Source organism: Necator americanus, chromosome X, assembly GCF_031761385.1.
Source record: "Necator americanus strain Aroian chromosome X, whole genome shotgun sequence".
NCBI lineage: Eukaryota > Metazoa > Nematoda > Chromadorea > Rhabditida > Ancylostomatidae > Necator > Necator americanus.
The window spans coordinates 21,172,009-21,194,517 of record NC_087376.1 but is presented as its reverse complement, the minus strand read 5'-3'; the positions used below and the strand labels follow the sequence as shown (position 1 = coordinate 21,194,517).

The 22,509-nt window shown below is 44.0% G+C and overlaps 2 protein-coding genes across 4 annotated transcripts; one reads left to right on the top strand and one right to left on the bottom strand.

Moving 5' to 3' along the window:
• Window positions 1–39: 39 nt before the first annotated feature.
• Window positions 40–21,226, bottom strand: RB195_024554 (uncharacterized protein; the record flags this gene model as incomplete). Of its 3 annotated transcripts, XM_064212375.1 has the most annotated exons (6): window positions 40–531; window positions 624–1,644; window positions 1,885–1,984; window positions 7,071–7,164; window positions 7,218–7,343; window positions 7,830–7,901. In XM_064212375.1, 6 exons carry the CDS (start codon window positions 7,899–7,901, stop codon window positions 40–42), a joined length of 1,905 nt encoding a protein of 634 aa, XP_064068258.1. The 3 variants fall into 3 exon arrangements, with proteins under 3 accessions (XP_064068258.1, XP_064068259.1, XP_064068256.1); XM_064212377.1 differs by lacking the exons at window positions 7,071–7,164; window positions 7,218–7,343; window positions 7,830–7,901 and adding an exon at window positions 2,152–2,337 and having other exon boundaries at window positions 40–654; window positions 699–1,630; XM_064212376.1 differs by lacking the exons at window positions 40–531; window positions 624–1,644; window positions 1,885–1,984; window positions 7,830–7,901 and adding exons at window positions 4,396–4,493; window positions 21,140–21,226.
• On the top strand, window positions 8,368–8,628 carry RB195_024555 (uncharacterized protein; the record flags this gene model as incomplete). Its single annotated transcript, XM_064212378.1, has 1 exon — window positions 8,368–8,628. One exon carries the CDS (start codon window positions 8,368–8,370, stop codon window positions 8,626–8,628), a length of 261 nt encoding a protein of 86 aa, XP_064068257.1.
• Window positions 21,227–22,509: the final 1,283 nt, after the last annotated feature.

Sequence of the window (22,509 nt, the reverse complement as noted above, 5' to 3'; positions counted from 1 at the left end):
CACATATTCTTCTGGTACTCTATGCGACCTCGTGGACATCTATAACAGCTCATGTGGGACACGGTCGAAAGCTTTCCCGAGATCGAGGAAAGCAAGATGAACACTGCGGTTCTTCTCTCGATGTTTTTCCAGGAGGATTCGGACAGCATGGATAGCATCTATAGTGCTGCGGTCCTTCACAAAGCCACACTGGTTGAGTGAAACGCTAACAATTTTCCTCAGACGAGCTTCCAGCACACGGTCAAAAACCTTCATCGTATGGCTTAGCAGTCGTATAGTCCTGTACGAAGTGCAGCAAGCAATGTCTCCTTTCCCTTTCCAGACAGTCACGGTCACGGAAGTTTGCCAAACGTCTGGAGTCCGTCCTTCTGAAACGATCTTGTTAAATAGAGTTGTGAACCACACGGACCCTCGATCTCCTAGCAGCTTCCAGTCATCAGCAGGTATGTCATCAGGGCCGGTTGCCTTGTTCGTCTTCATTTTTGCGAGGGCAGCACTGACTTCGACGGCAGTAATTGGTAGAAGAGGACCCTCGACGCTGGGAACGGTTGGAATGGAAGGATGACAGAACTCTTCGTTACACAAGTGATTGTAGTACTCTCGCCACCTCTCCAGGATCTGACCAGAGCGGCGCAGAACGGCTCCATCAGCTCCCTTAACGATCTTGGTGTGCTCCATATCCAACGTTGAGCGATGACGCGCGCCTCCCGCTCGCCTTCTCTGGTATCAAGCATGTCGTACACAGCCTTGTAGCGGTCTGACTTCGCCTTGGAGACTGCCTTCTTAGCCTCCCTTTTCGCCGCTAGGTAAGCACCCCGATCTTCAGGCTGACGGGTCCTCCACCAGAGCTTATACCTGGACTTCTTCTCACGAATTGCCGCCTGAACTTCCTCGTTCCAAAACCACGTAGCCTTTTGTATCTTTGGCTTACCTAGAGTCGTCTTTCCCAGAGCGTTTTCCGCGCTCAAGCGTATAACGCTAGAAGTATGCGACCACATTTTCTCCACACTACGAGTAGGGTGGGGAAATGTAGATGGAGCCACGGACGCGAAAAATACCTCCTTTCGATCCTTCAGATTCCACCATTTGATGCGCTGTGTTTCAGTCCTTGGATGTCTCCTCCTTGGACGGGAGATTTTCAAATCCATAACGAGCAGATGGTGTTGGGCAGCGACATGGTCTGTAGGGATGACTTTTAAATCCTGCAGAAGTCGACGATCTCGTCGGCGTAACATCCAGAAATCTATTTGTGTTTCACGACCGCCGCTGGTGTACGTGATCAAATACGATTTTCTTTTCCGATACTGCGTGTTAGCAATGATCAAGTCACTCGCAACAGCATACTCCAGGATTCGCAAACCGTCGTCGTTACGAGCTCCATAGCCGTATCCACCGTGACAACTCTCGAATCCGTCTTTTCGAGAACCGACATGTCCGTTGACGTCTCCTCCGATTAAAAGTATTTCTTCGCTTTCCAGGGATTGGACGTACTGCTCCAGATCCTCCCAAAAGCTTGCCTTCTCTTCTTTACTACAGCCTGCCTGTGGCGCATAAGCAGAGACGACTCGCAATTCCACTTCTCCTGTATCTACTTCTACAGCCATCAAGCGATCCGATAGTCGATCCACCGCTGTGACGCTATTTCTAAACGACTAGTTCAATATGGTACCAACGCCATTGCGATTTGATGTGCCGTGGTAGATCAGCTTGTAGCCATCGCCTAATTCCCTTGCCTTGGAGCCTTTCCAGCGAGTCTCCTGTACACAACATATGTCAACACGGCGTTTTCTGAGACTGTCTGCCAGTTCACGACTTCTTCCAGTAAGCGTCCCAACGTTAAGTGTTGCCAAGCGCACTGGATGTTGTTGGAGATGGCGGACTAACTTCTTTGGCCAGCTCCGTCCTCTAGCCGGTAGCCCTCGCATATTTGCACCATTGCCCGGACGAGGACAATGCGCGTCGCTTTTGGGGGACGTCCTAGCTTCTGAAAAGTAGACATAGTAGACATTAGCAGTATGACGCGACGGGGGTGTTGTCCTCGGTCGGCTTGTCGCACTAGCAAGCTAGCAGCCTGGCACCGGAATCGTCGTACTACCCCTCACTTAGCTAGCCTGTAGCCTTGGGCCAAGGACCGGGCTACTAGCCGGGCACCTTTGTGGCATGATTGAACCTGCCGAGACGAAGTCTCGCCACCATAGCTGTCCGACGGCCAGGGCCACCGCTGCGCCGCTTTGAGGCGTGAGGCATTGCAGCAGAAATCGGAACACCCATTTCGTTGAAAACTACATGCCCGTTCACACGAGCCATATATTCCAAAATTAAACGCTGACATTTCATCACGCTGACATTCATAAATATATATATATATATACATAAATATATATACATATATATATAACTTTCATATAACAATGCACATTGGCTTAGCATTTACGATTTTGCATCACGATTTTTACTTGTGCGCAGCTCACAGCGGAAGGGTAGACTTTGGGTAGTAGATTGCGGAACCAAACTTGGTCCCGCTCATCTTTCCTCAATCGTAATAAAAAAGCAGCGTGAAGAAAGTATTTACGACAATTTTAGTTGTAACACACCGCTTTTGTACACGCGCTGCATCCAAACGCGAACGGTTGAAGATCAATTACGCCTTTTCACCAGCCTATTCAAGTGAAACTAATGAAACATTCAAGTGGAACTAAAAATAGGCTGCTGAGGAGGGCAGAACGTATACACAGAGGCGCGTTCTAACATACCTCACAGAGAATGAAGCAATTCTCACGCCGTTTTCAATGACGATTAGTGAAAGATGAGCGGAAGAAGGGTGGATTCCGCAGTCTACTAACCAAACTCTACGGTGTCGCTGTGGGTTCCGCACCATGCCAAAATCATAATACGCTGCTTCAAATGAACAACTTTTTTAAACGTTCTCTGAAAGGATTCTAACTATGCACCCCGTGGAGACGAGGCGGACAAGGCTTAGAACGTGAAAGAGATTAAGTTTATGAAGTGAAGCCTCATAAAGTGGGATAACTCTATTTTGCAACAGAATCTACGGGTTCATCACAGTACACACTCCAGCACCTGTCTATTTAGATTCTCTTCGCCTGTTTCACACTCATTTCCTCTACTGAAGGCTGATTGCGATTCAAACGAGTGTAGTTCGCGCAATGCAGGAAACGCATCAGTCCCAGCAATTTGTCCGAATTTTATTCGGAGGTAAGCAATTTGTTCGGTGAGCAAAATAATCCTTTTGTGCTAATTCTTGATAAGCCTTCAGGTTTTGTGCTCGATATAAAAATCAGAGGATTTTGATAAGAACAACTACTGGTAAGGACTGCTCCGCCTGAAAAAAGTTGAAAATACCGAGAAGTGGAGCTGCTATTAAAATCCGCACCTCATCCACAATATCTTCCCCTAGCGTTATATTGAGCCAGGACCAATTTAATTTATTGAACATACATTCATTTTTGACATATAGCCCGCGAGTTCACGAGTTCAGTAGGTTATCTGCCCACTATGATTCCCGTTGAGTCTCGAGACCCACATCTGTTTGCATTCATCAGGTGGAGTCGCAATCTGTAGGCTGTAGCTGATTCCGATACGAGGTTAAGAACATGTTGTAAGTTCGCACTACTTGAAGCGAAGACTACTAACATCGTCGGCGTACTCGAGGCCAACCAAGAAACGTGAATATGGTGCTAAAACGACGGTGGGGCACTGCTCAACTGTTCTTCGCATCACGTCATCGACGGCTGAGCTAAAGAGGATCCCGCCACGGCCCTTTGTCCCACTCCAGTTTCCACATCGGTGTGGTACATCGTTCGGCGTTCGAACAGCAGCAGTTGTCTTTCTATTCAGGTCGTTCATTAGGCGTACAAATTTTCTAGAAACTCCATCGATGCGAAGCTCACTGAGAAGATGGCTTCAGTAGGGAGAATCGGATTCGGATTCCAGAAAAGATAACTGTAGAGGTTTCGAGTACCACTGCCACACTTCAGTTACTCTCCTCATAATAAACAAGTGACCAATCGTCGATCGACCAGGGCAAAAGGCGGTTTGTTGGTCGGATGGTTTCTTCGCGATGTTTTTGACTAGCCGATCCAAAATGAACCACACCAAAACCCTGTACATTACAAACAGCCGCGAAGTTCCTCCGTAATTCCCGAGTTCGAATAACATCTTGTTTACGGAATTGTGGAATAGAACAGCAGGTCCCCACGAGTCAGGTATTGTTTCGTCAAATCATATTGAAAGATAATCTTCGTCATCTCACGAATCTCAGAAGGAGGAAGAGATCTCAACATTTCTGTGGTAATCCCGTCGTCTCTACCATATTTTCAATTTTTCATCTTCTGGTTACAGACCGGAACCTCCGACTCGGTCGGTGGTTCCTCGTTACGTGGACATTGCATCCGCAGATGCAAAGGCGAACTTTTCCTCGGTGTTAAAACTGGGATCGTCGAGTTCGGTTGGTGAACTCCTCAACTTCCTTTCTGGAACAACAGCTTACAACTGAGATAAATTGGGAGGTGGTTGAAATCGAATGCAACATCCCAGACAGCTCTAGATGTTCGGATACTCGACAAAGGGATATTCTTTGTCCGAACGCTATTGAGCTGAAGCTTAAAAGTCGGAATCTTCCGTTTTCGCTGCTCTTTTAGCGTTAAAGGGGTTTCCCGTTGCCACGTTAGTTCATGGCGTCAATTATTCATCATGAACGTGGATGTATTGATGTGGTTGCTCGCAAAGGTTTACCAGACCACTTCCGTCCATGCTTTTTTGGATAGTACCACTTTCCAAGCGCATCAAACTATTGTTCCATCGAGATCCATCTTTGTGCTCTAATCAATCCCGACAATTACCAGCTGACTTGGTATCTTGAACATTAACCATTGAATTCATCTAAAAGAGGTCCTTGTTGTGGTCTTCGGCGGTTTGCGTAGGCGCATGAGTAGTTACGATCAAGAGTTTGAGTCCTCTGTGATCCCACAATCGAACAAAGGCGCATCTTAACCACGTTGACGCCAAGCTCCTCCATCAGGTTGTTGTAATAATTCCTCACAGCTATTGCGCAGTCTCCTGCTTTCATCAGCATCGCCGCAGTAGATGATTCAATTGTCGACACTGATGAAGGGGCGATCCCTAATGCCTATTTCCTCCATTGCAGCAAACGGTGCATGCAGATTTCGCAGAAGTCTGAACAGCGCGTACTGTTGGAGTTCACATGAAAACTACCGACAATTCAATGTTACGAGAATTGTTTCTAAACTAATTATTTTCAAGGAAAGGACATTAGTTCTGGAAGAGGTGGATCTGATATTTAAAGGCAGCATACCACGAATTTGACGTAGTGAGAGAAACCGCTGGACCAGATGGAGACGGGATCAGTAGTGGTTCCGCTCATCTATCCCTAATCATTGTACAAGACGGCGTCAGACTCCGTTTTTACCGATTTCAGTAGCAACGCGCCACCCTTGTACACGCGTCGCATCCAGCTGCGCAGTGGTCCAAAGCCAGTGAGTTCTCCTCGACTATTCAAGAGAAACTAAAGAATAGGTTGCTGAATGGACCAGAACGTACGTATACATAGAGGAGCGTTGTAACATTCCTCTAACGTTCTAACATTGGAACTAGAGCGGTTCCCACGCCGTTTTTTTTAACGACTAGGAAGGGAAAAGCGGAACCACCTTCGGTCCCGCAATCTACAATCTCATCTCTACCTCTCTCAAATTCCCTCATCACGTAAGATTTGTGGGATGCTGCCTTTCAACCGTCAATAAGAGAAACGAGAGAGGCTGAAATTGAAAGGGTGAATCGTTTTGTCTCAACCTAGGCGATTCACTTTAGATTAAGTCGTAAGACTGGAACAAGCCAAGGTTGCCCTAATTTGCTGCCGCTGTGTGTTTCCTACTCCAGGTTTTGAAGTAGTTAGGAAAACGTGATAGAAAAAGGAATCATATTTCTAAGTGTGTCAAGTGAAGTTTTTGTAACATGCATACTTGCCCCACTTCCTGGACATCCACTGGTTCGCATCACCATGTATGTCCGACAACAAAAGATGACAAGAGGTGCAGTAAGCAATCTCAAAGTCAAGTTCAAGAAAAGGTTGAAATCTCAATCGCGCGGATAACCTTCCTCCTAGCAAACAGTTCGGCCTATGACTGGACGTGAATATTCGTCCGTGTACTTCGGTCGTTTTGAGACACTGAGTCCATTCATGACGGTGAGTGCCGCCTCAAACAAACTAGTTGTGTGCTGCCTTTGCTGAAGCTATAACTTTCCGCCTTCTCTCATAAAAACTAGTTTTCGTTCATAAATCTCCGTGGGGATCGAACTGACGATCCCGAAACCATCTACTTTTGTCTACGCCATAAACTGAACATTCGTTTTTGAGAACACCAAACACCAGGATCACAACCTCATTTAATAATGAAGGATGGCCCGAAATAACGTAGAACTTATCGGTGAGTGCACAAAGGCGAAATTCTGAAAATGTGGTGAACACCAAGTGACTATTTAAGCTGGCTAAAATAGCCCCAGACAATATCGTGAATTTCCCAATCAGGAAATGCCTCGTGATTTTATCACTGTCCCCATATTTATGGAGTTTCACACGCCACTGTGTACATTCCTAGCCGATCACGGATTAGGGTATAGTTACATCACTTTTGTATAGCCGCTTTCTACACTTCTCCATAAGAACCAGTCACTGCCAGTATCAGCTTGCTTCTTTAAATGTTTCTGTTTCACTGTCCTTTTATTCCGTTACACAAAATAATATGTAAAAACAACCACATTGAGGGTGTGGATGCAATGCAAGATGGGTAAAATTTAATTGAAGGGGCCTGGTGGGGGGGCTCAGTGGCGCCTTCATTTATCGAAGTAAATGATCAGATCAATCGAGGCCCTAAGGCCTGAGCATTAGTCTTAGAGGATCTATGCATGTAAACTAAAGTTACTAGGAAAAAAAAGTAAGTTAGAGTCTCGGGAAATAAGGCCGCTACGGAGTGCCACACCCACCTCCCCCAACTACATTTTTCCCATGTAAGATATATAAGCAGGTCACGAACCAATCACAGTAGGCTCCAAGTCGACCATAACAGCTCGCGGAACATGGCGACCAGCACCAGTCTCGGAGAAGAATGTGGAGAAGGACGTGTCGTCCTAGAACAGCTGTCTTAAAGTTCTTCTAAAGTATGTGACATAGTAAAAAAAACCTGTGTTTGCTTATCAGAAGGCATACGGCCATCAGGTTGGATGCCATGTTCAAGACAATAGAGCTCCCAACATGCGTTACCGATCTGCACTCCGGCTTGCCCAACGTGAACAGAAATAACCTCACGCTGAAACTATTTAGTTATTGCTACATCAATTCAAAAAGTTACTTACAACCATATGTTAGCCTCCTTCCAATACTCGCTGCATCCCTAAATTTTAGGCTTTAAATACACCTTCTATTTGCACTGGAAAGTGAGAGTGTACATTGCAAGACTATGAAATTTATTATTTCACTTCAACAACATAGTACGGAAAAACGGAAACAGATTCTCGATGGATGCTCTAAAGATATGATGGACGCACCGGTATACCTAACAAGATGTGCCGCTCCGTTAACATGATTCAAAAATCTGTACAGGAAAAATTAAAAAGAGCTTTACAAGATAAAACGAACCGAGACATATCCGTGAACATGGATTGTAATTTTAATTTTTAATAATAATAATAATAATAATAATAATAATAACTAACAAAACTAATAACTTAAATAAACTGATAGGCGAGCAATCTACATTTTCACCATTGTCCAAAGCTACAACACCGCTACTAACTTGTGTCTCAAAATCCGTCGCAAACCGTCGGAATTCTTGGAAGTGGACAAAAATAAGTTTTGAAAATACCATTCGAAAGCAAATGAGGTGCTGATTTCAAATATGCTTCAAATTTACTTTTGACAAATGTGTGGCCTGAAAACGGGCAAAGCTTCCTCAAGCCCCGTTAATTACTTTCACACCTCCGCAATCCTGCCGTTGGGATATCCCGCGGATACATCTTTATGGAAAGAAGGGGTGTTCATAGGATTTCCGCTTATTTCTCGGAATTGGACAAACTGCTCATTACATCCGTAATTAGGAGGTTATTTAGAGCATTTTGGTACCCCATATCATATGTTGGTTCGAAATTTCCATTCATTCTAGTGGTGGCCCTGCTTTCACTATACGCAATCAAGCACTTGACTGTACGCTTTGGGAAAGTACGAACTATATAACCTGCACAGTTAGCGCAAGATTCCCATATATTCCATAAAGGTGCTATCGTCCAGCACATCACCAAAGCCCATAACCTGAAAGGTCAACTGCCCGAAGGAGAATGAAATCTTCGGCAACAACCATTCGTTTCGTCACGATGAACTATCCAACACTGTCGACTGACTTCCAACAAGCCGCCTGCCTAGGCCACTACGACATCTCTATGTGCCGTTTGCCTGCAGGAAACAGGCATCAGAGACCAGCCGTCATCAGCACTGGAGGCATCACTATCTTCTGCTGCGATGTTGATGAAAAGCAGATAGAAGGCTGCGCGGTAGTTGCGAAGAGCGACAACAACAACCTGGTGGATGAATTTGCCTAAATGCGACTTTGTACGATTCCAAGACCGCAGAGGATGTAAATTCTAGATCGTATTTGCCCAGGCACATACGGAAACCACTGAGGACAACAGTAAGGACGCCTCCTCTAATGAACTCAATGCGTTTACAACTAAAATACCCAACCACTGTTCGAATCGAACGATACTGATATTGAGGAGAGAGATATATTATCGAGCGGATGATACTTCGGATAACGACGTTCTGGTCGACTTATGTGAACAGACGGGTCTCATCGTCGCTTCCACGTTCAAGAGGAACCATCGATGATATCAGCTCACAAGGCAAGTATCAGCCTTTTTAACCCCGGAAAGGCACCGCAAGCGGAAGATCAGGATTTTCAAACCTCAGTTCAACTAGCTTCCGACGAGAAACATTTCTCAGTCGGATATCCGAAAATCTAGGGCTGTTTTCGACTTCGTAGCTTCAAGGTACTGTTCCGCAAGAGAAATCGAGGAAGTCGCCTTCAACAGAAAATCTATATAGCAGGTTTGAAAGACGAAGAGAGGACAACTAAAGCTCCGCCAATATGTGTCTATTCATGTTGGAGTACAGACCAAAAAGATGCTTACGATGCAGACTCCTTCACAAAGTGCATCAAGGACGCCGCAAGAAAAACGCTCCCAGTTCTAGTACCACGGAAGAAGCTTGCCTTTGCATCTGTGGAAACAACCACGTACAATTGTGTATGTGCGGCTCACAGCACTGGTGACTTCAACCAGGACAGGCGTCTTAGAAGTTGCGTCGTCAACTGCAACAAGACCGCAATAACGAGTGGACGTCAAGAGCGATGGAGTTTGAAAAGACGTGGGAAGACAAGAACCCTCGGAAAGCCTATGTACTAAAATAGTATAGCGGCAAAATGAAAAGATGTTTTCCGGTCCTCAACACTGGCAATGGAGAGACTGTGGCTGAAGCAACCCCGCCAATTTGGATGGATCACTTCAAGACCTTTCTGAACCTCCAAGCGCCATGAGCTCCTGAACTCGAGCACATAGACCGACAAAAGCGGTTAACGTGAAAGTACCGACGAGTAGGCTTTTGTCTGCACCCAGAACATGTAGAATGGAAAATCTATCGGAGACGACGCAATCAAGAGCTGAAATATCTTCCTCCGTCTCATATTTGTGAAATGACGAGGATCATCCGCTCAATATGGATCGACGAAAAAAGACCTAGCTCGAGGAGTCACGCTATCATAATTCCATTCCACAAAAAGAGTTATAAGTCACCAACCCTAGGAACTATCGTGGAATCTTACTGCTGCGTTATAAACAATTTTGGAGCGAGTTATCCTGGACTGACTTATTAAGCATCGCGAAGAAACAACACGCGATGAACACGCTGATTTTCGTCCGGGCGGATCTATGACTGACCAGGTGTTTATCGATAGGAGAGTGAAATCTGGTAGCGGTATTTGAAGCCAATGGAGTGGGTCTTTCGGGACTTTGAAATCGCTTTCGGCTTTCCTCATCGAGGACGTCTTCTCAACGCGCTTCGCGCCTATGAGGTAAGAGAAGAGTTTGTTCGCTACTATGACTGATGACATGAAACGAAGAACAGCTGCTGCAATTCGAACACCAGCCGAATTTATAACATACTTTGAAGTGGTAACTGAAGTAAGACAAGCAGCAGTGGCTGGACTCCTTCCTGATCAACTTCGCCATCGATGATATCATGCAAAGAACATTCGATCGGTGTCCTACCGACATCGTCTTAACACCGTACTCCTTAATCGACCTCGAGTATTGCCGTTATTATATTTGCGAAAAGCAGTGTGGAACTTCCAACATGTTGTCTACATGTTGCAGCTAGCTGCAGCGTATGGGTTACGTCTACGTCGAGATAAGTTCAAGCAGATAAGGGTCTCCTGAAGACCTCGAATGGGAGTCAGAGTGGACGGACAACCAATTGAACTCGTCGATGAGTTTTATTACCTGAGTAATGCGCTGAAGAACAACAGCAGCTACGGGAAAAACATTCAGCAGAGATGCGCTAAGGTCATTTCTGCATTCAGTTCCTTAGCGAAATGCCTGTGGTCGATCCCCATCACCAACGAAGTCAAGCTGCGAGTCTACCTCTCCGCAATTCACCCTTCCATGATGTACGGATCGGAGGTTTGGGTAGCATCGTCTACATTGATGGCGAGGCTTGATTGCACGGAACGAAAGCTGCTTAGACGGTTACTTGGATAGTGCGAAAGTTCGACTTTTCTTGAATCTTGGCATATAGATTGCAACTTGTCGATAGTCAATTCAGCAACAGCCAAGGTTGTTGACAAACTTTATTACGGCTAACGTTTCGGCGTCGTCGCCTTCGTCAGAGCCTGGAAAGTCAGGTCATTCGTGATATGTCCTCTCCAATGCCTCATCCAGAACAAGTCATTATTCTCTAAGATGTTACATCCGAAATTGAAACCAAAAGAAGCCCATTTAGTTGTGCTTACCTAGGTAGCCGCATTGCTGTGATATTAGTGGAACTATGCGTGATAAAATCACTTCGCTAATACTAATTACTACAGACAGGTCAGGGATTTGGCCATGGGGCAAAGACTAGCTTCCACACTAGCCATTGCATTTATGTCCAAAGTAGAACAACCCATCCTGGAACGAAAACCTTTCCTGTGCTGTCGTTACATTGATGACTGTTGCATTACATGTCCCACTCAAGACGAGATGGACACTTGTTTCGAGTTTCTAAACCAGCAATCCCCTTACATACGGTATACACGGGAGAAACCCAAAGAAAATTGGCAGTCCTTTGTTAACGTGGAAATAAAGTGGTCCAACGGTGAGCGGATGACACGATGGCTTTGAAATTCCAGTAGTAAAAGATACAAGTCCACTGCTTTTCCGCTCACCCTTGGAAAACCAAGAAATCAGTCATTCGGAACATGTTTAGGACAGCCTTAAGGGTGAAATCTGATGTCCAGAAGTGGATCGATGCAGTTAACCTAGCGCAGAGGATCGCAACCACTAATGGTTACATTGCTAATGTACCTCGTAGGCCAGGTCTTATTGCGCAGCGAGATTATGCCAAGGTGGATGACTCCAAAAAAAAGTGTCACAGAAATCGAGCACGTTGTTTCGTAATAGTTCACAATTATAACACGTAAATCCCAGCTTGCATATTTCAACCAATCAACATACAAGCGTAGTGTTGATAGCATAAAAGACCACACTTAAGAAGCAGCTAAGAACTTTTCCTGCGAATTCATTGAAAATTTGTTTATTTACATACCAGATCATGCATTTGGGCACTTCTTTCAAATCAAAAATAAAAATTGAGAGTCTTAAATGAAAAAAAAAGGATATAGAGCTTGCTATTGATCAATCCCTTTAAAATGCGCCCTCGAGATCCAAATCGTAAACGCACAAGTAGTCTATACAGTTACTTAGAACAGCCGATGTTCACTGCTTTCATCCTCCCAAACAAGTCTAGTAGCAATTCAACTGCAGAGGGACTAACGGCTTGGTTTGTCTATTGCTATCTCAAAACATCCACAGCGTGGTAAGCAAAGGCAAACCACCTGAAGCCCGGTGCAACTGTCGAAGCGGTTCGCTGGAGCTAGAAGCTGCGATCAGTATGGATAGTACTGCTCATCTCTAGTCCCGCCGCACCCAACGAGGGGTCCCACCTTGCAACTAGTAGTTTTACTGCGCCATTTACGCAAGCCTAAGGAGCTTATGCAACTGAGCCAGGCTTAAGTTCTTTTTGACCTGACCATAAAAGAGCAGATACACGTCGACACGACAAGTTTAGCGCAAATGAAATCAATACTGATTTAATACTCTCACATTTCCTAGGAGTTCACCCTCCTGTGTTAACGGAAGATTCTTTGGTTCTACTATATTTTCTGTCCAAGTTAACCCAATGGAGTAAGGGTGAGGAGAAGGTGGCCCATTCATGAAAACCCAATCTGATTAAACTGATCAGGTGTACTCGACTTTGTGTCTGCAGCAGGTGCCGGCGTTGCAATCGTGCCGCTCAATTTTGGGCTCCCGCATCACTGAAGGGCAGCGTTCCTATTCGGTTCCATTTGGATGAACTAATGAAACTCGCTTATAAGGAAACGATAGATTATGACATTCGTAATGAGGAACTTATTTCTTAATAAAGAACAGCGCTGACCATTTAGTTAAGAAGAAAACGAGGACTCGTATCTAAACTTACACCGGCTGCGGGAGGCTCCGCCCTTTGGACCAATGCTAACGCGCCGCAAAATTCAAAATGGTACACCGAGTAAATACTTCCTCTGTTGCTTCAAAGGAATACGCTTAGAGAAAGGTAGAAAATGAGTGTCTTACGGTGTTCACGTACATTCTGATTTTTTCGCTTGATCTGTTTTCTTTTCATTCTATTTGTTGTTGTTTTTTTTTTACAGGCGGACATCTTTCTACATCATTATGTTCAGTGCCGTTTTCATTTGATTCCCAGAGTGTTAAATATTGACACAGTACCTGGACACCCGCTTTTAACCACGCTATTGTTCTACCTTAAGTGACAAAAGAAACGACGTTATGTTCTTCACGTTCCTGTCAATTTTTCCCACTACGTAATAATATCATCAGAGTCGAATTGACTCAATAGCTTTGATTTGATTCCATTTTTTCAGCAGAGCTTTGAGGTTGAGAAAATTGGTAAAATTCGGAAACACAAATGAGCGGTCACACTTTCGCACAAACGAAAAACGGAAATTTAACCAAACTTGAGGATTCGGTGTTCAGAAAAGTATTCGTTGTCTGCAAATTTCGCACGTTTACTTCCTGTGAAAAACGCCAGGCCTAACTTTGAGTACGAAGAGTTTGATTTCCCTTCCTGTCTCCAAAATTGGTTGAGTAGTAGCAGAAAACTGCTCTTCCAAAGGAAAAATCTTGAAAGCGCGTCCAGAGACATCAAAAACAAAGTCGATTGGAAACATTCACAAGTTGAAACTTCAAGTAAAGTCTGAAAACGCTACCTAGGTTTCGTCATGGACCGCACTGGCTTCCTTCCCTACTTTTTTCATTATCTCGTACCAATGTAGGAACTGTATAATTTAGGATGTTTTGTAGAAAAATTGCTTTCTCCAATTAGAAAGAGATACTGGAAGTCTTTACTTTCATTTGAAAAACATCCACTTGTTTTTTTTTATGCAAATTGTGTTCCTTTAGCTTCGACGTTCTTCTCATATATTAACGTGATTTAAAGGCATCACCCCGAGTCTGGGGTGGTACGGGTTTCAGGTGGGTTATGAGTATACGGGGTCATAGACCTTGGGGAGCAGGGTGATTCCGTCCATTTCTCCCTAACTGCCGTTAAAAAAAAAACGCCCCGGAGCGTGCACAAGGCTGGCGTGCTCCAGTCGAAATCGTTGTAGAAAATAGAGCCCCAGAGCGCTTCAGATCGCATATTCCGGGCCGCTTTTTTACGGCAATTAGGAAGAAATGGACGGAGTCACCCTCTTCACCATAATCTACGATTCCGTTACCCTTCTGGAATCCGTACCACTCCAGATTCGTGGGGTGATGCCTTCAAGTGCCGATTATTATGCAGTCGTGCAGTACGCATTCTCTAACTAGGAGCAAAGTAAGCAACGCAATTACATGTTGGGAAGTAAAGAGAGAATTAAAAAGGAGTGTAGCGTTAAGAAGAAAGAGTGAAAAGCAGAAACAAAAACAAGAATGTAGTATCGAGTTTGATGAGCTGTACACGAGGTTGTTAAATAAATTTATTGGCTAACGTTTCGGCAATATCGCCTTCTTCAGAGCCTGAAATGAGCGATTCAATCTACAATTTAAACGACCAACCATAGGTGCGATAGTCCGAGGTGTTCCGACCCCCTTCACTTTTGGACGGTTGGCGAAGGGACCTCCTTCACTTGAATTGCACCCCATGAGCTAAACCCTCTTCACATGAGGAGGGTCCGTCTCCTCTCTACCACACCTATGCGACCAACCTCTCCACAACTAAACTGATAAACTGCACGCCTACTTTCAATCACCAATTTAGCGACTACACTGATTGCTCACCTTAGATCGGAGACGCCTAGCATGGACCGCTGACTGATCGATCACAAAAGGGAATGGTTCGAATGTCACATTCGGATCGGAAGAACCATTTGAGATATGGCGCGAGTTCCCGCGTTATCGACAGACATTCGCCCTTGCGGTTCATTTTAAGGTTTTTGGCTTGGATCCAAAATGCCTCCAGCGATTTTCGAGCCAACGGTCTAGATTTTTGCGCTAAGATTTGAACCCTAATTTCAAATTTGAATCCAAACCAAAAACCCTAAAATGAACCGCAAGGGCGAATGTCTGTCGATAACGCGGGAACTCGCGCCATATCTCGAATGGTTCTTCCGATCCGAATATGACATTCGAACCATTCGCCCTCGTGATCGATCAGTGAGCGGTCCATGCTAGGCGTCTCCGATCTAAGGTGAGCATTCAGTGTAGTCGCTAAATTGGTGATTGAAAGTAAGGGTGGAGTTTATCAGCTTAGTTGTGGAGAGGTTTCATTTCAGGCTCTGAAGAAGGCGATATTGCCGAAACGTTAGCTAATAAATTTATTTAGCAACCTTATAGGGCGGGTGTAGTGTAGCGGCTAGAGGTTCCGCTTCCTGCACAATCGATCGGAGGTTCGAATCCGCCCTAGTGCTCACCAAGCCTTTTAACCCTCCGGGGTCTTTAAACTGGTACTAGACTTGTCTGGGAGGATAAAAACGCTGACTTGACACAACGGCTAGCCACCGCAGGTTTTTGTATAGGCCAGTTACACGTTCGTGAACCTCAAACGATTCTGAATTGAAGGGAACATGGGGGCTCATCCCAAGCGGACTGATTAACGCCAGAAACTTTATCCTTTTATCCTTTAACAACCTCGTATACAACTTATCAAACTCGATACTACATTCAACTATGCCGAGGTTCATTGAAAGTCGAACTTTTCAAAAACAAGAATGCATATAAGGACAGTGAGACACACGAAAATTAAACAAACATGAATGAAGCAAACGTGTGGTACAAGATATAGAGCAAACTTGTGGTATAAAACGTGCTGTATAAATATAAAAAAGAAGTTGAATCAGCAAGCCTTTTTGAGGCAACGAAAAGGATAAAGTAGATATGGAACCAAGATAAGGGACAAAAATACAACTTTAAAGGATAGAGGAACCGTACATACAATAGTCGAAGCCCGTGCTTCGACCCTTTCACTTTAGACGGTCTGCGGAGGGTCCCTCCTCACTTTTGGGCAGCTGACGAAGGGATCCTCGTCATGTGAGCTACACCACATGAGCTAGACCCCCTTCACCTGTGGAGGATCCGTCTCCTCCATATCGTACCTATGAGAAAAAAGACGAAATATTCATAACAAGCAAAACAAGAGAATAAGGCAAAACAATAAGATGGTGAAACGATAAAAGTAGAACGGAGAAACAGGACAAATAGGACAAAGATGAGGCAAAAGATGGAAGAAAATAAAGAAAACTGATCAAATAAGGAAAGCAATGCAAGAGCAAATGAAAAACGAGAACAAAACTGGGCAGGGGAAGAGGAAAAGATATTAACTATGCAGTTACCTGAACTAATCTTATTTCAATCTTACTCAGATCCGAATTGAATTGAAACCTGGAGTCACCGTAAAGCACTCGTCTTCTACCATTTTCTAAGGTTAATCTTCCGATACAGCAGATCTAGTAGTTACTCGGTGTATCATCTTGAATTTTGCTTTTTTTTTATCATTGGTCCAAGGGCCGAGCCTCCCGCAGCCGGTGTAAGTTTAGATACGAGTATAACGATACAATAGGGCCAACATCTAGAATCTAGGGAACGATGGTACATATACCATCACATGGGATTACCGCACGCGGGAGAGCCGCGCCGCGCCTGGCTCGGGCGGACGATGGTGTTGCTAGAGCCACACCATTTACCACACATTTGGATGAGAGTTCCACTTCGGCTCTTCAAGTGTTGTTAACACAAGGATAGTAAAAATGTTTACTTTATGTTATTATTTCTATTCGTTAATTCTTCCAAGATGATGTCCTTTGAATACTAACGACGTTTGCAGACGTAAACACGTCGCAAACTGTTTTATTACTATTATTGTTACAACCATAACTGATCTGATTGATTGGTTAGTTGTTTTATTCTAATTGAGCCGAACTTTTGAGTTCAAGAACGTTCATAGAGGACAAGAACCGTTCTAGAGTTACAAATGACTTTGCCATTTGTCGCTAAAATACTGTGTCACTTTCCCATTTGAGAAAGGGATAGCTTATCAACCGACAGGTCATCACTGGAATTGAATAGCTGAGTCGGTCGAGACCCTAAAACCTAAGCGTTGGTCTTCGATAATCCATATCATGTTGGCTAAAGAGAAGAACAGGTGATAGAACATCGAAATATCCTGTTTCTTGAGATTTCGTAAAACAACAGCCTTCATAATGGCTACACCACTTAATACAGAAGGTCTCCTCAGGTTTATAACCTTGTAAAGACAGAGTTATTGTGTGAATAAAAGTTGTTGCATGTGAAGACATTTCAGTTTTTCCTTTGGAAATACTACACGATATGAATTAGCTATTCACTTCTGGTAAGGTTGTTTGGAAGTTGAAACAGTAGTAGTTCCAGATCTGTCTTCCTTTTTTCTTTATATGTCATAGGTTCTTTAAAGCTAACGCTTAGATCTTAGGGCCCGACTGTATCAGCTATCTACTTCCGACGGATAATGTATCGATTGATGAACTATCACCTCCTGAAACGCTTTTCTGCTCTTCAAATTTGAAAGCCATTTTTCACTTAGTTGAACATTTCAACAATATGCAGCGTCTTTGGCAAGACATAGAGCCGTCAAGATTACATTCACAAATATAGCAAAATTGGAACAAAAACGTCAAACTGGCCACTCGCCCACTCCCCATCTCCACCGTCTTATAACCCCCGATGGGAAAATTCCATCAAAGGCGTGCAGCTCAAGTCCCTTCTTTTCGTTTATCTTTCTTTCTTCTTTTCTTCTTTCCCTTCTTTTCGTTTATCTTTTTTTTTCCAAAAATCTATTCATCTCAAGATGAAGATCCCTTCCTCAACTGCCCAAAAGTGAAGGGGTCCCTTCGCCAACGGTTCAAAAGAAAAGGCGATTTTTTTCGCCAACCGTCGAAAAGTGAAGGGGTCGGATCACTGGATCCGACAATTGCGCATATGACTGGAGCGTGAGTTTGTTGGAGCATGTTTGCCTCTCCTTGGGGATATGATAGAAAAGGTAGTGGCGATCCACTGGATGCCTAATGTCTGGGAGGCATTTGCGGGAACCATTCCAGAACGTAATCAATGGGGATGTGCAAGACTAACCTAAGCAAATTAAGTGCGGCCGATGTATGTGCCTCCAGCAGCGGTCGCCGCTGCGCTAGCTCAGGCGCACGGCTCCATTTATTCCTTCCATCGTGCGTGATTTTTCTACTTGGATGAGCTGAAACTAACTTATAAGGGAGTGAAGTAGTAAAAACCATATATGCGATAGTAGGAGTCGGTGCTCCTCAGACTCCTTCACTTCCCGACGGTTGGCGAAAGCACCATGTTCACTTTCAGACGGTTAGAGAAGGGATATTCATTACTTAAGCTGCACCTCATGAATCAAACCCGCTTTACCTGAGGAGAGTCCGGCTCCTTCCTATCGCACCTTTGGTAAAACCTGAAATCCACAGTGGGAAACGCTCATACTCATAGTCTCCAACCCGAACTCTATATTGTCCTACAGAGGCCCCAACATTTCCAGCTTCATGACATGGTGTTTTAAAAGAAGAAAACACAGAAGGAGGTTGTGCCTCAAGTTCTGCTCGAGTTAATCGACAATTTATCGCTTGATTTATTTTCGTACTGAAAAAATCAATGCCGTCGAAAGCAACCGTAGACTAGCGATTATACGACATCCTTTCCATGAGGTATGACTGCATAGATATTGTACATGTAGAGCAGGGCACCTACTTTCATAGACGATTGATAGCACTAACAATCGGTCGAACAACAATATAAGTATAGATTAATATTAATATTGATTAAAACGAAAAAAATTGAACTTTACGAAAAAGATATGTAACATGCATTAACAACACAGGCCCTTAAATATTTGTCAAAACCTAAATACGACCTGAAACACCAAATAAAACCAAGCTCCCAGCTATTCATATTTCAAATTCCAATAACGATCACTATTCCTTGTAACTTATGCTTGATGATGCTTTATGCTGCTGATCCCTATCTGTTAGCGCGACATACAGTAACCACACATTTAGACGTGTAAAATGTGCAGTATGTGCACTGCTCACGCATAGGATTTCACAGCAAAGCGGAAAAATGACAACTTGTCACATCTTGGGGTGGTTGCAGATGTAGTTTTTGAGATACATTTGCTATTCTCATCTACATTTCAGACTCATGTGAGCTTCCGCATGTTTAAAGGTAAAAAGCTGGATGACCCAATGGTCCTCTTCAGGGCCTTTTTGTGGATGACTAGTTCGCATTTGTTGTGCTTGTTCAGTTTTGCTCTCAGTGGCGCTCTTATTTCTCGACGATTTTACTTACTTTTTTTTCCAAGTTACTTTACTTTACTTGTCGTACATCCTATATGACTAATGTTTAGGCCTTAGGGCCCCGATTTATCTAGTTATTTAAAAGTTAAGGTTTCTGGCGTTAATCAATCCGCTTGGAATCCCCACGTTCACTTCAATTCAGCGTAGTTTGAGGTTTACGAACGTATAACTGGCTTATACAATGACTTGCGGTAGCTAGCCTATGTGTCCCTTCGGTGTTTTTTATCCTCCAGACAAATCTGGTACCAATTTATCGACCCTAGAGGGATGAAAAGCTTGGTGAGCACTAGGGCGCATTCGAACCTCCGGTGTCGATGTGCAGGAAGCGGAACCTCTAGCCACTACACTACACCTGCCCTAATTAATTATTTACTTCTAGAAATAAGGACGCCACCGATTGGACACCATTTCACTATGTATTTTTCTTTGCAACCAGCATGGAAATCGCGCACCATGTCGCTAAGATTTTATTCTTGGAAAACTTTCAAGTTCATTTTAGAGAGGAAAATCCGTGAACAAATCTTACTATTATGTAAAAGTTCATTGGGGATTCGACCGGTTAAGGTTGCTGCCACATAGATTTACAAGTTGAAACCAAGGTTTGCCACTGCTTATTGAGCTTAGATGAGAATGAGGAATTTATAACCCTCTACAATTACTGTTTACGTGTCTTCAGGACCATCGGGTCATGCTACTACTTACCTGTACACATGTGGAAGCTCACACAAATCTGAAAGGTGGATGAGAATAGCAGAAGTATTTCAAAAACCACATCAACAACCACTCCAAAATGTAACAAGTTGCTACTTTTCCACACTGCCGTGAAATCCCATGCGTGAGCAGTGCACATATTCACATTTTACGCGCTTAAATATGTGTTTACTCCAAGTCGTGTTCTGCACAGTTCATTTCGTGTTGGAAACCACCATTTATTATTGGAAATATAAGAAATATTCTTAAAATGTTCCACGGATCGGTGTCATACTATATCTCTTCACTTCCACTTCTTTCGCTATCTAGACATTTCTTTTTGCCTATCTAGCTAAGTAAAACTGGCATCCAGCGCTTGACTAGGCCCGATTAACGTCTCGCAAATACGCATTGTATCTAGAGGTGTATCTCGAAAATACAGAGGTGTCTGTCCACCATTAATACATCCAACCTGTCAGATTGATTTGACGCAGAGTAGAAATGAAACGATAAGAAGATAGAAAGCAGACAGGACTTTTAAGAACATATACAAATTAATAAGGAGTGATCTACTTCAACTTAAGTCTTTAATTCAAATCATTTTAGCTTTGTGAAGGTGTAGACGGGGATTACCTGGTATTAATGCAAATTTTGGACATAAGGTAGCTCCTTAGCGGTTTGATATGAACTGTTCCATGAGTTGCACTTGCTTCATAGATGAGATTGTTCTTACATGTAGATAAAACTGTCCTTCATTATTTCCCCTTTTCATGGACAATGCAGAAGCTCCATCACTTGAACTACGTTCTCTTTGTTTCGGGGATGATCTACGTTGTGTGGAAGCATCCAGCGCACCCTTTTAATTTCTGGATGGATCTATTTCAGGTAAAATGTAGTTGGGATGAGGCACCACTCAGTGGTGGCGTTATTTCTGGAAGTAAATAACTAAGTCAATTGGGGCCCTAAGGACTAAGCATTAGTCTTAGAGGTTCTATGACATGTAAGCTAAAGTTACTAGAAGGAAAAATAAGATGCAGCGACCAAAATTAAGGGCACCATTGAGTGACTCTAACAGACTCCAACAGACCTACAAGTACGATACAGAGAGGATATTGATAGTTACATTCCTAGCTGAAGAAGTATCTCTACAACATTATCTACAACAGTGCATACATCAGGAGAATGGAGAAGAAAAAGGAACACCTTCAACAGAATCCACAACAATGTCGACTTACCATACTCACTTCTACAGCCCAAACACCTAGATCGACAGAACAAACGGCAAGCAGATAACAGATGCGGAACGGCGTTCTGCTTCTCATACCACTCTGACTTCTCTGGCTTCATTCCTTGATGCATGATTGGTTGAAATGAAGACGCGACATTCCGTATTGGCCAGTTTAAATGTCGAATGGCGCGAACCTGGCATGCGAGTGTGCGGCGCGGTCTTATGTTTCTTCCGCTCACATTTTAAGGCGTTGCAGCAGCCTGAAATTGTTCTACCTTAAAGGCATCACCCACCCCACGAATTTGAGGTGGTGCAGATTTCAGGTGGAGTGTTCGTATACAGGATGAGAAACTATGGAGAGGGGGATGATTCCGTCCATTTCTTCGTAACTGCCGTAAAAAACGGCTCGGAAGGTGCGGCGCCGCACAGGGCTGGCGCGCTCCACTCGAACTCTCTGTACAAAATAGTGCGCCAAAACGCCTGAAGCCGTATCCTCCGGGCCGTTTTTTTACGGCAATTAGGAAGAAATGGACGGAATCACCCCCTTCTCCGTAGTCTCCCATCTCGTATACGAATACTCCACCTGAAATCCCTACCACTTCAGATTCGTGGGGTGATGCCTTTAAATGACGCGAGGATTGTCCATCCGTGGAAGCTAGGGTGCACTTCGGACTTCCATGCAACTTAGAGGTAACGTGTCACGGGATTGACGATGTTGGGTCTCTCCATGAGTGGGTAGGATGGGGTAGAGGTGTACTTCACAAGTATAGTAGTGAACATGCTTAATGTTTTAGCAACGCTTTAGTAATCCAGAAGAAGGCGGGTGAAACAGCCTTGTGTGATTCCATCTCCCATACAATGTAACCTATTACGAATAGTAAAACGGACGCAGTCCGCGAAGCAGATGTGAGGAGATTCAACTGCTTACTTGAGTTATACTCGGATGTAAGCGTGCTTTGCGGTCTTCCCAACAAGAGTGGTAAGAGGAGCGGAAGCAGGAGGCGATCGTAAAGGGCCATATTTGACTATCATACCACTATCATGAAATAAATTATGACTAAAACCATTATTATCTATGACATGTAAACTAAAGTTACTAGGATACTAGGAAAAAAAAAGTAAGTTAGAGTCTCGGGAAATAAGAGCGCTACGGAGTGGCACACCCGCCCCCCCCCCCCATATGTCGACCATAACAGCGCGCGGAACATGGCGACCAGAACCAATTTCGGAGAATGTGGAAAAGGACGTGTCGTCCTAGAACAGCTGTCTTAACGTTCTTCTAAAGTATGTGACATGGTAAAAAAAAACCTGTGTTTGCTTATCAGAAGGCAATGCGAAAAGTTACTTACAACAACATATTAGCCTCTTTCCAGTACG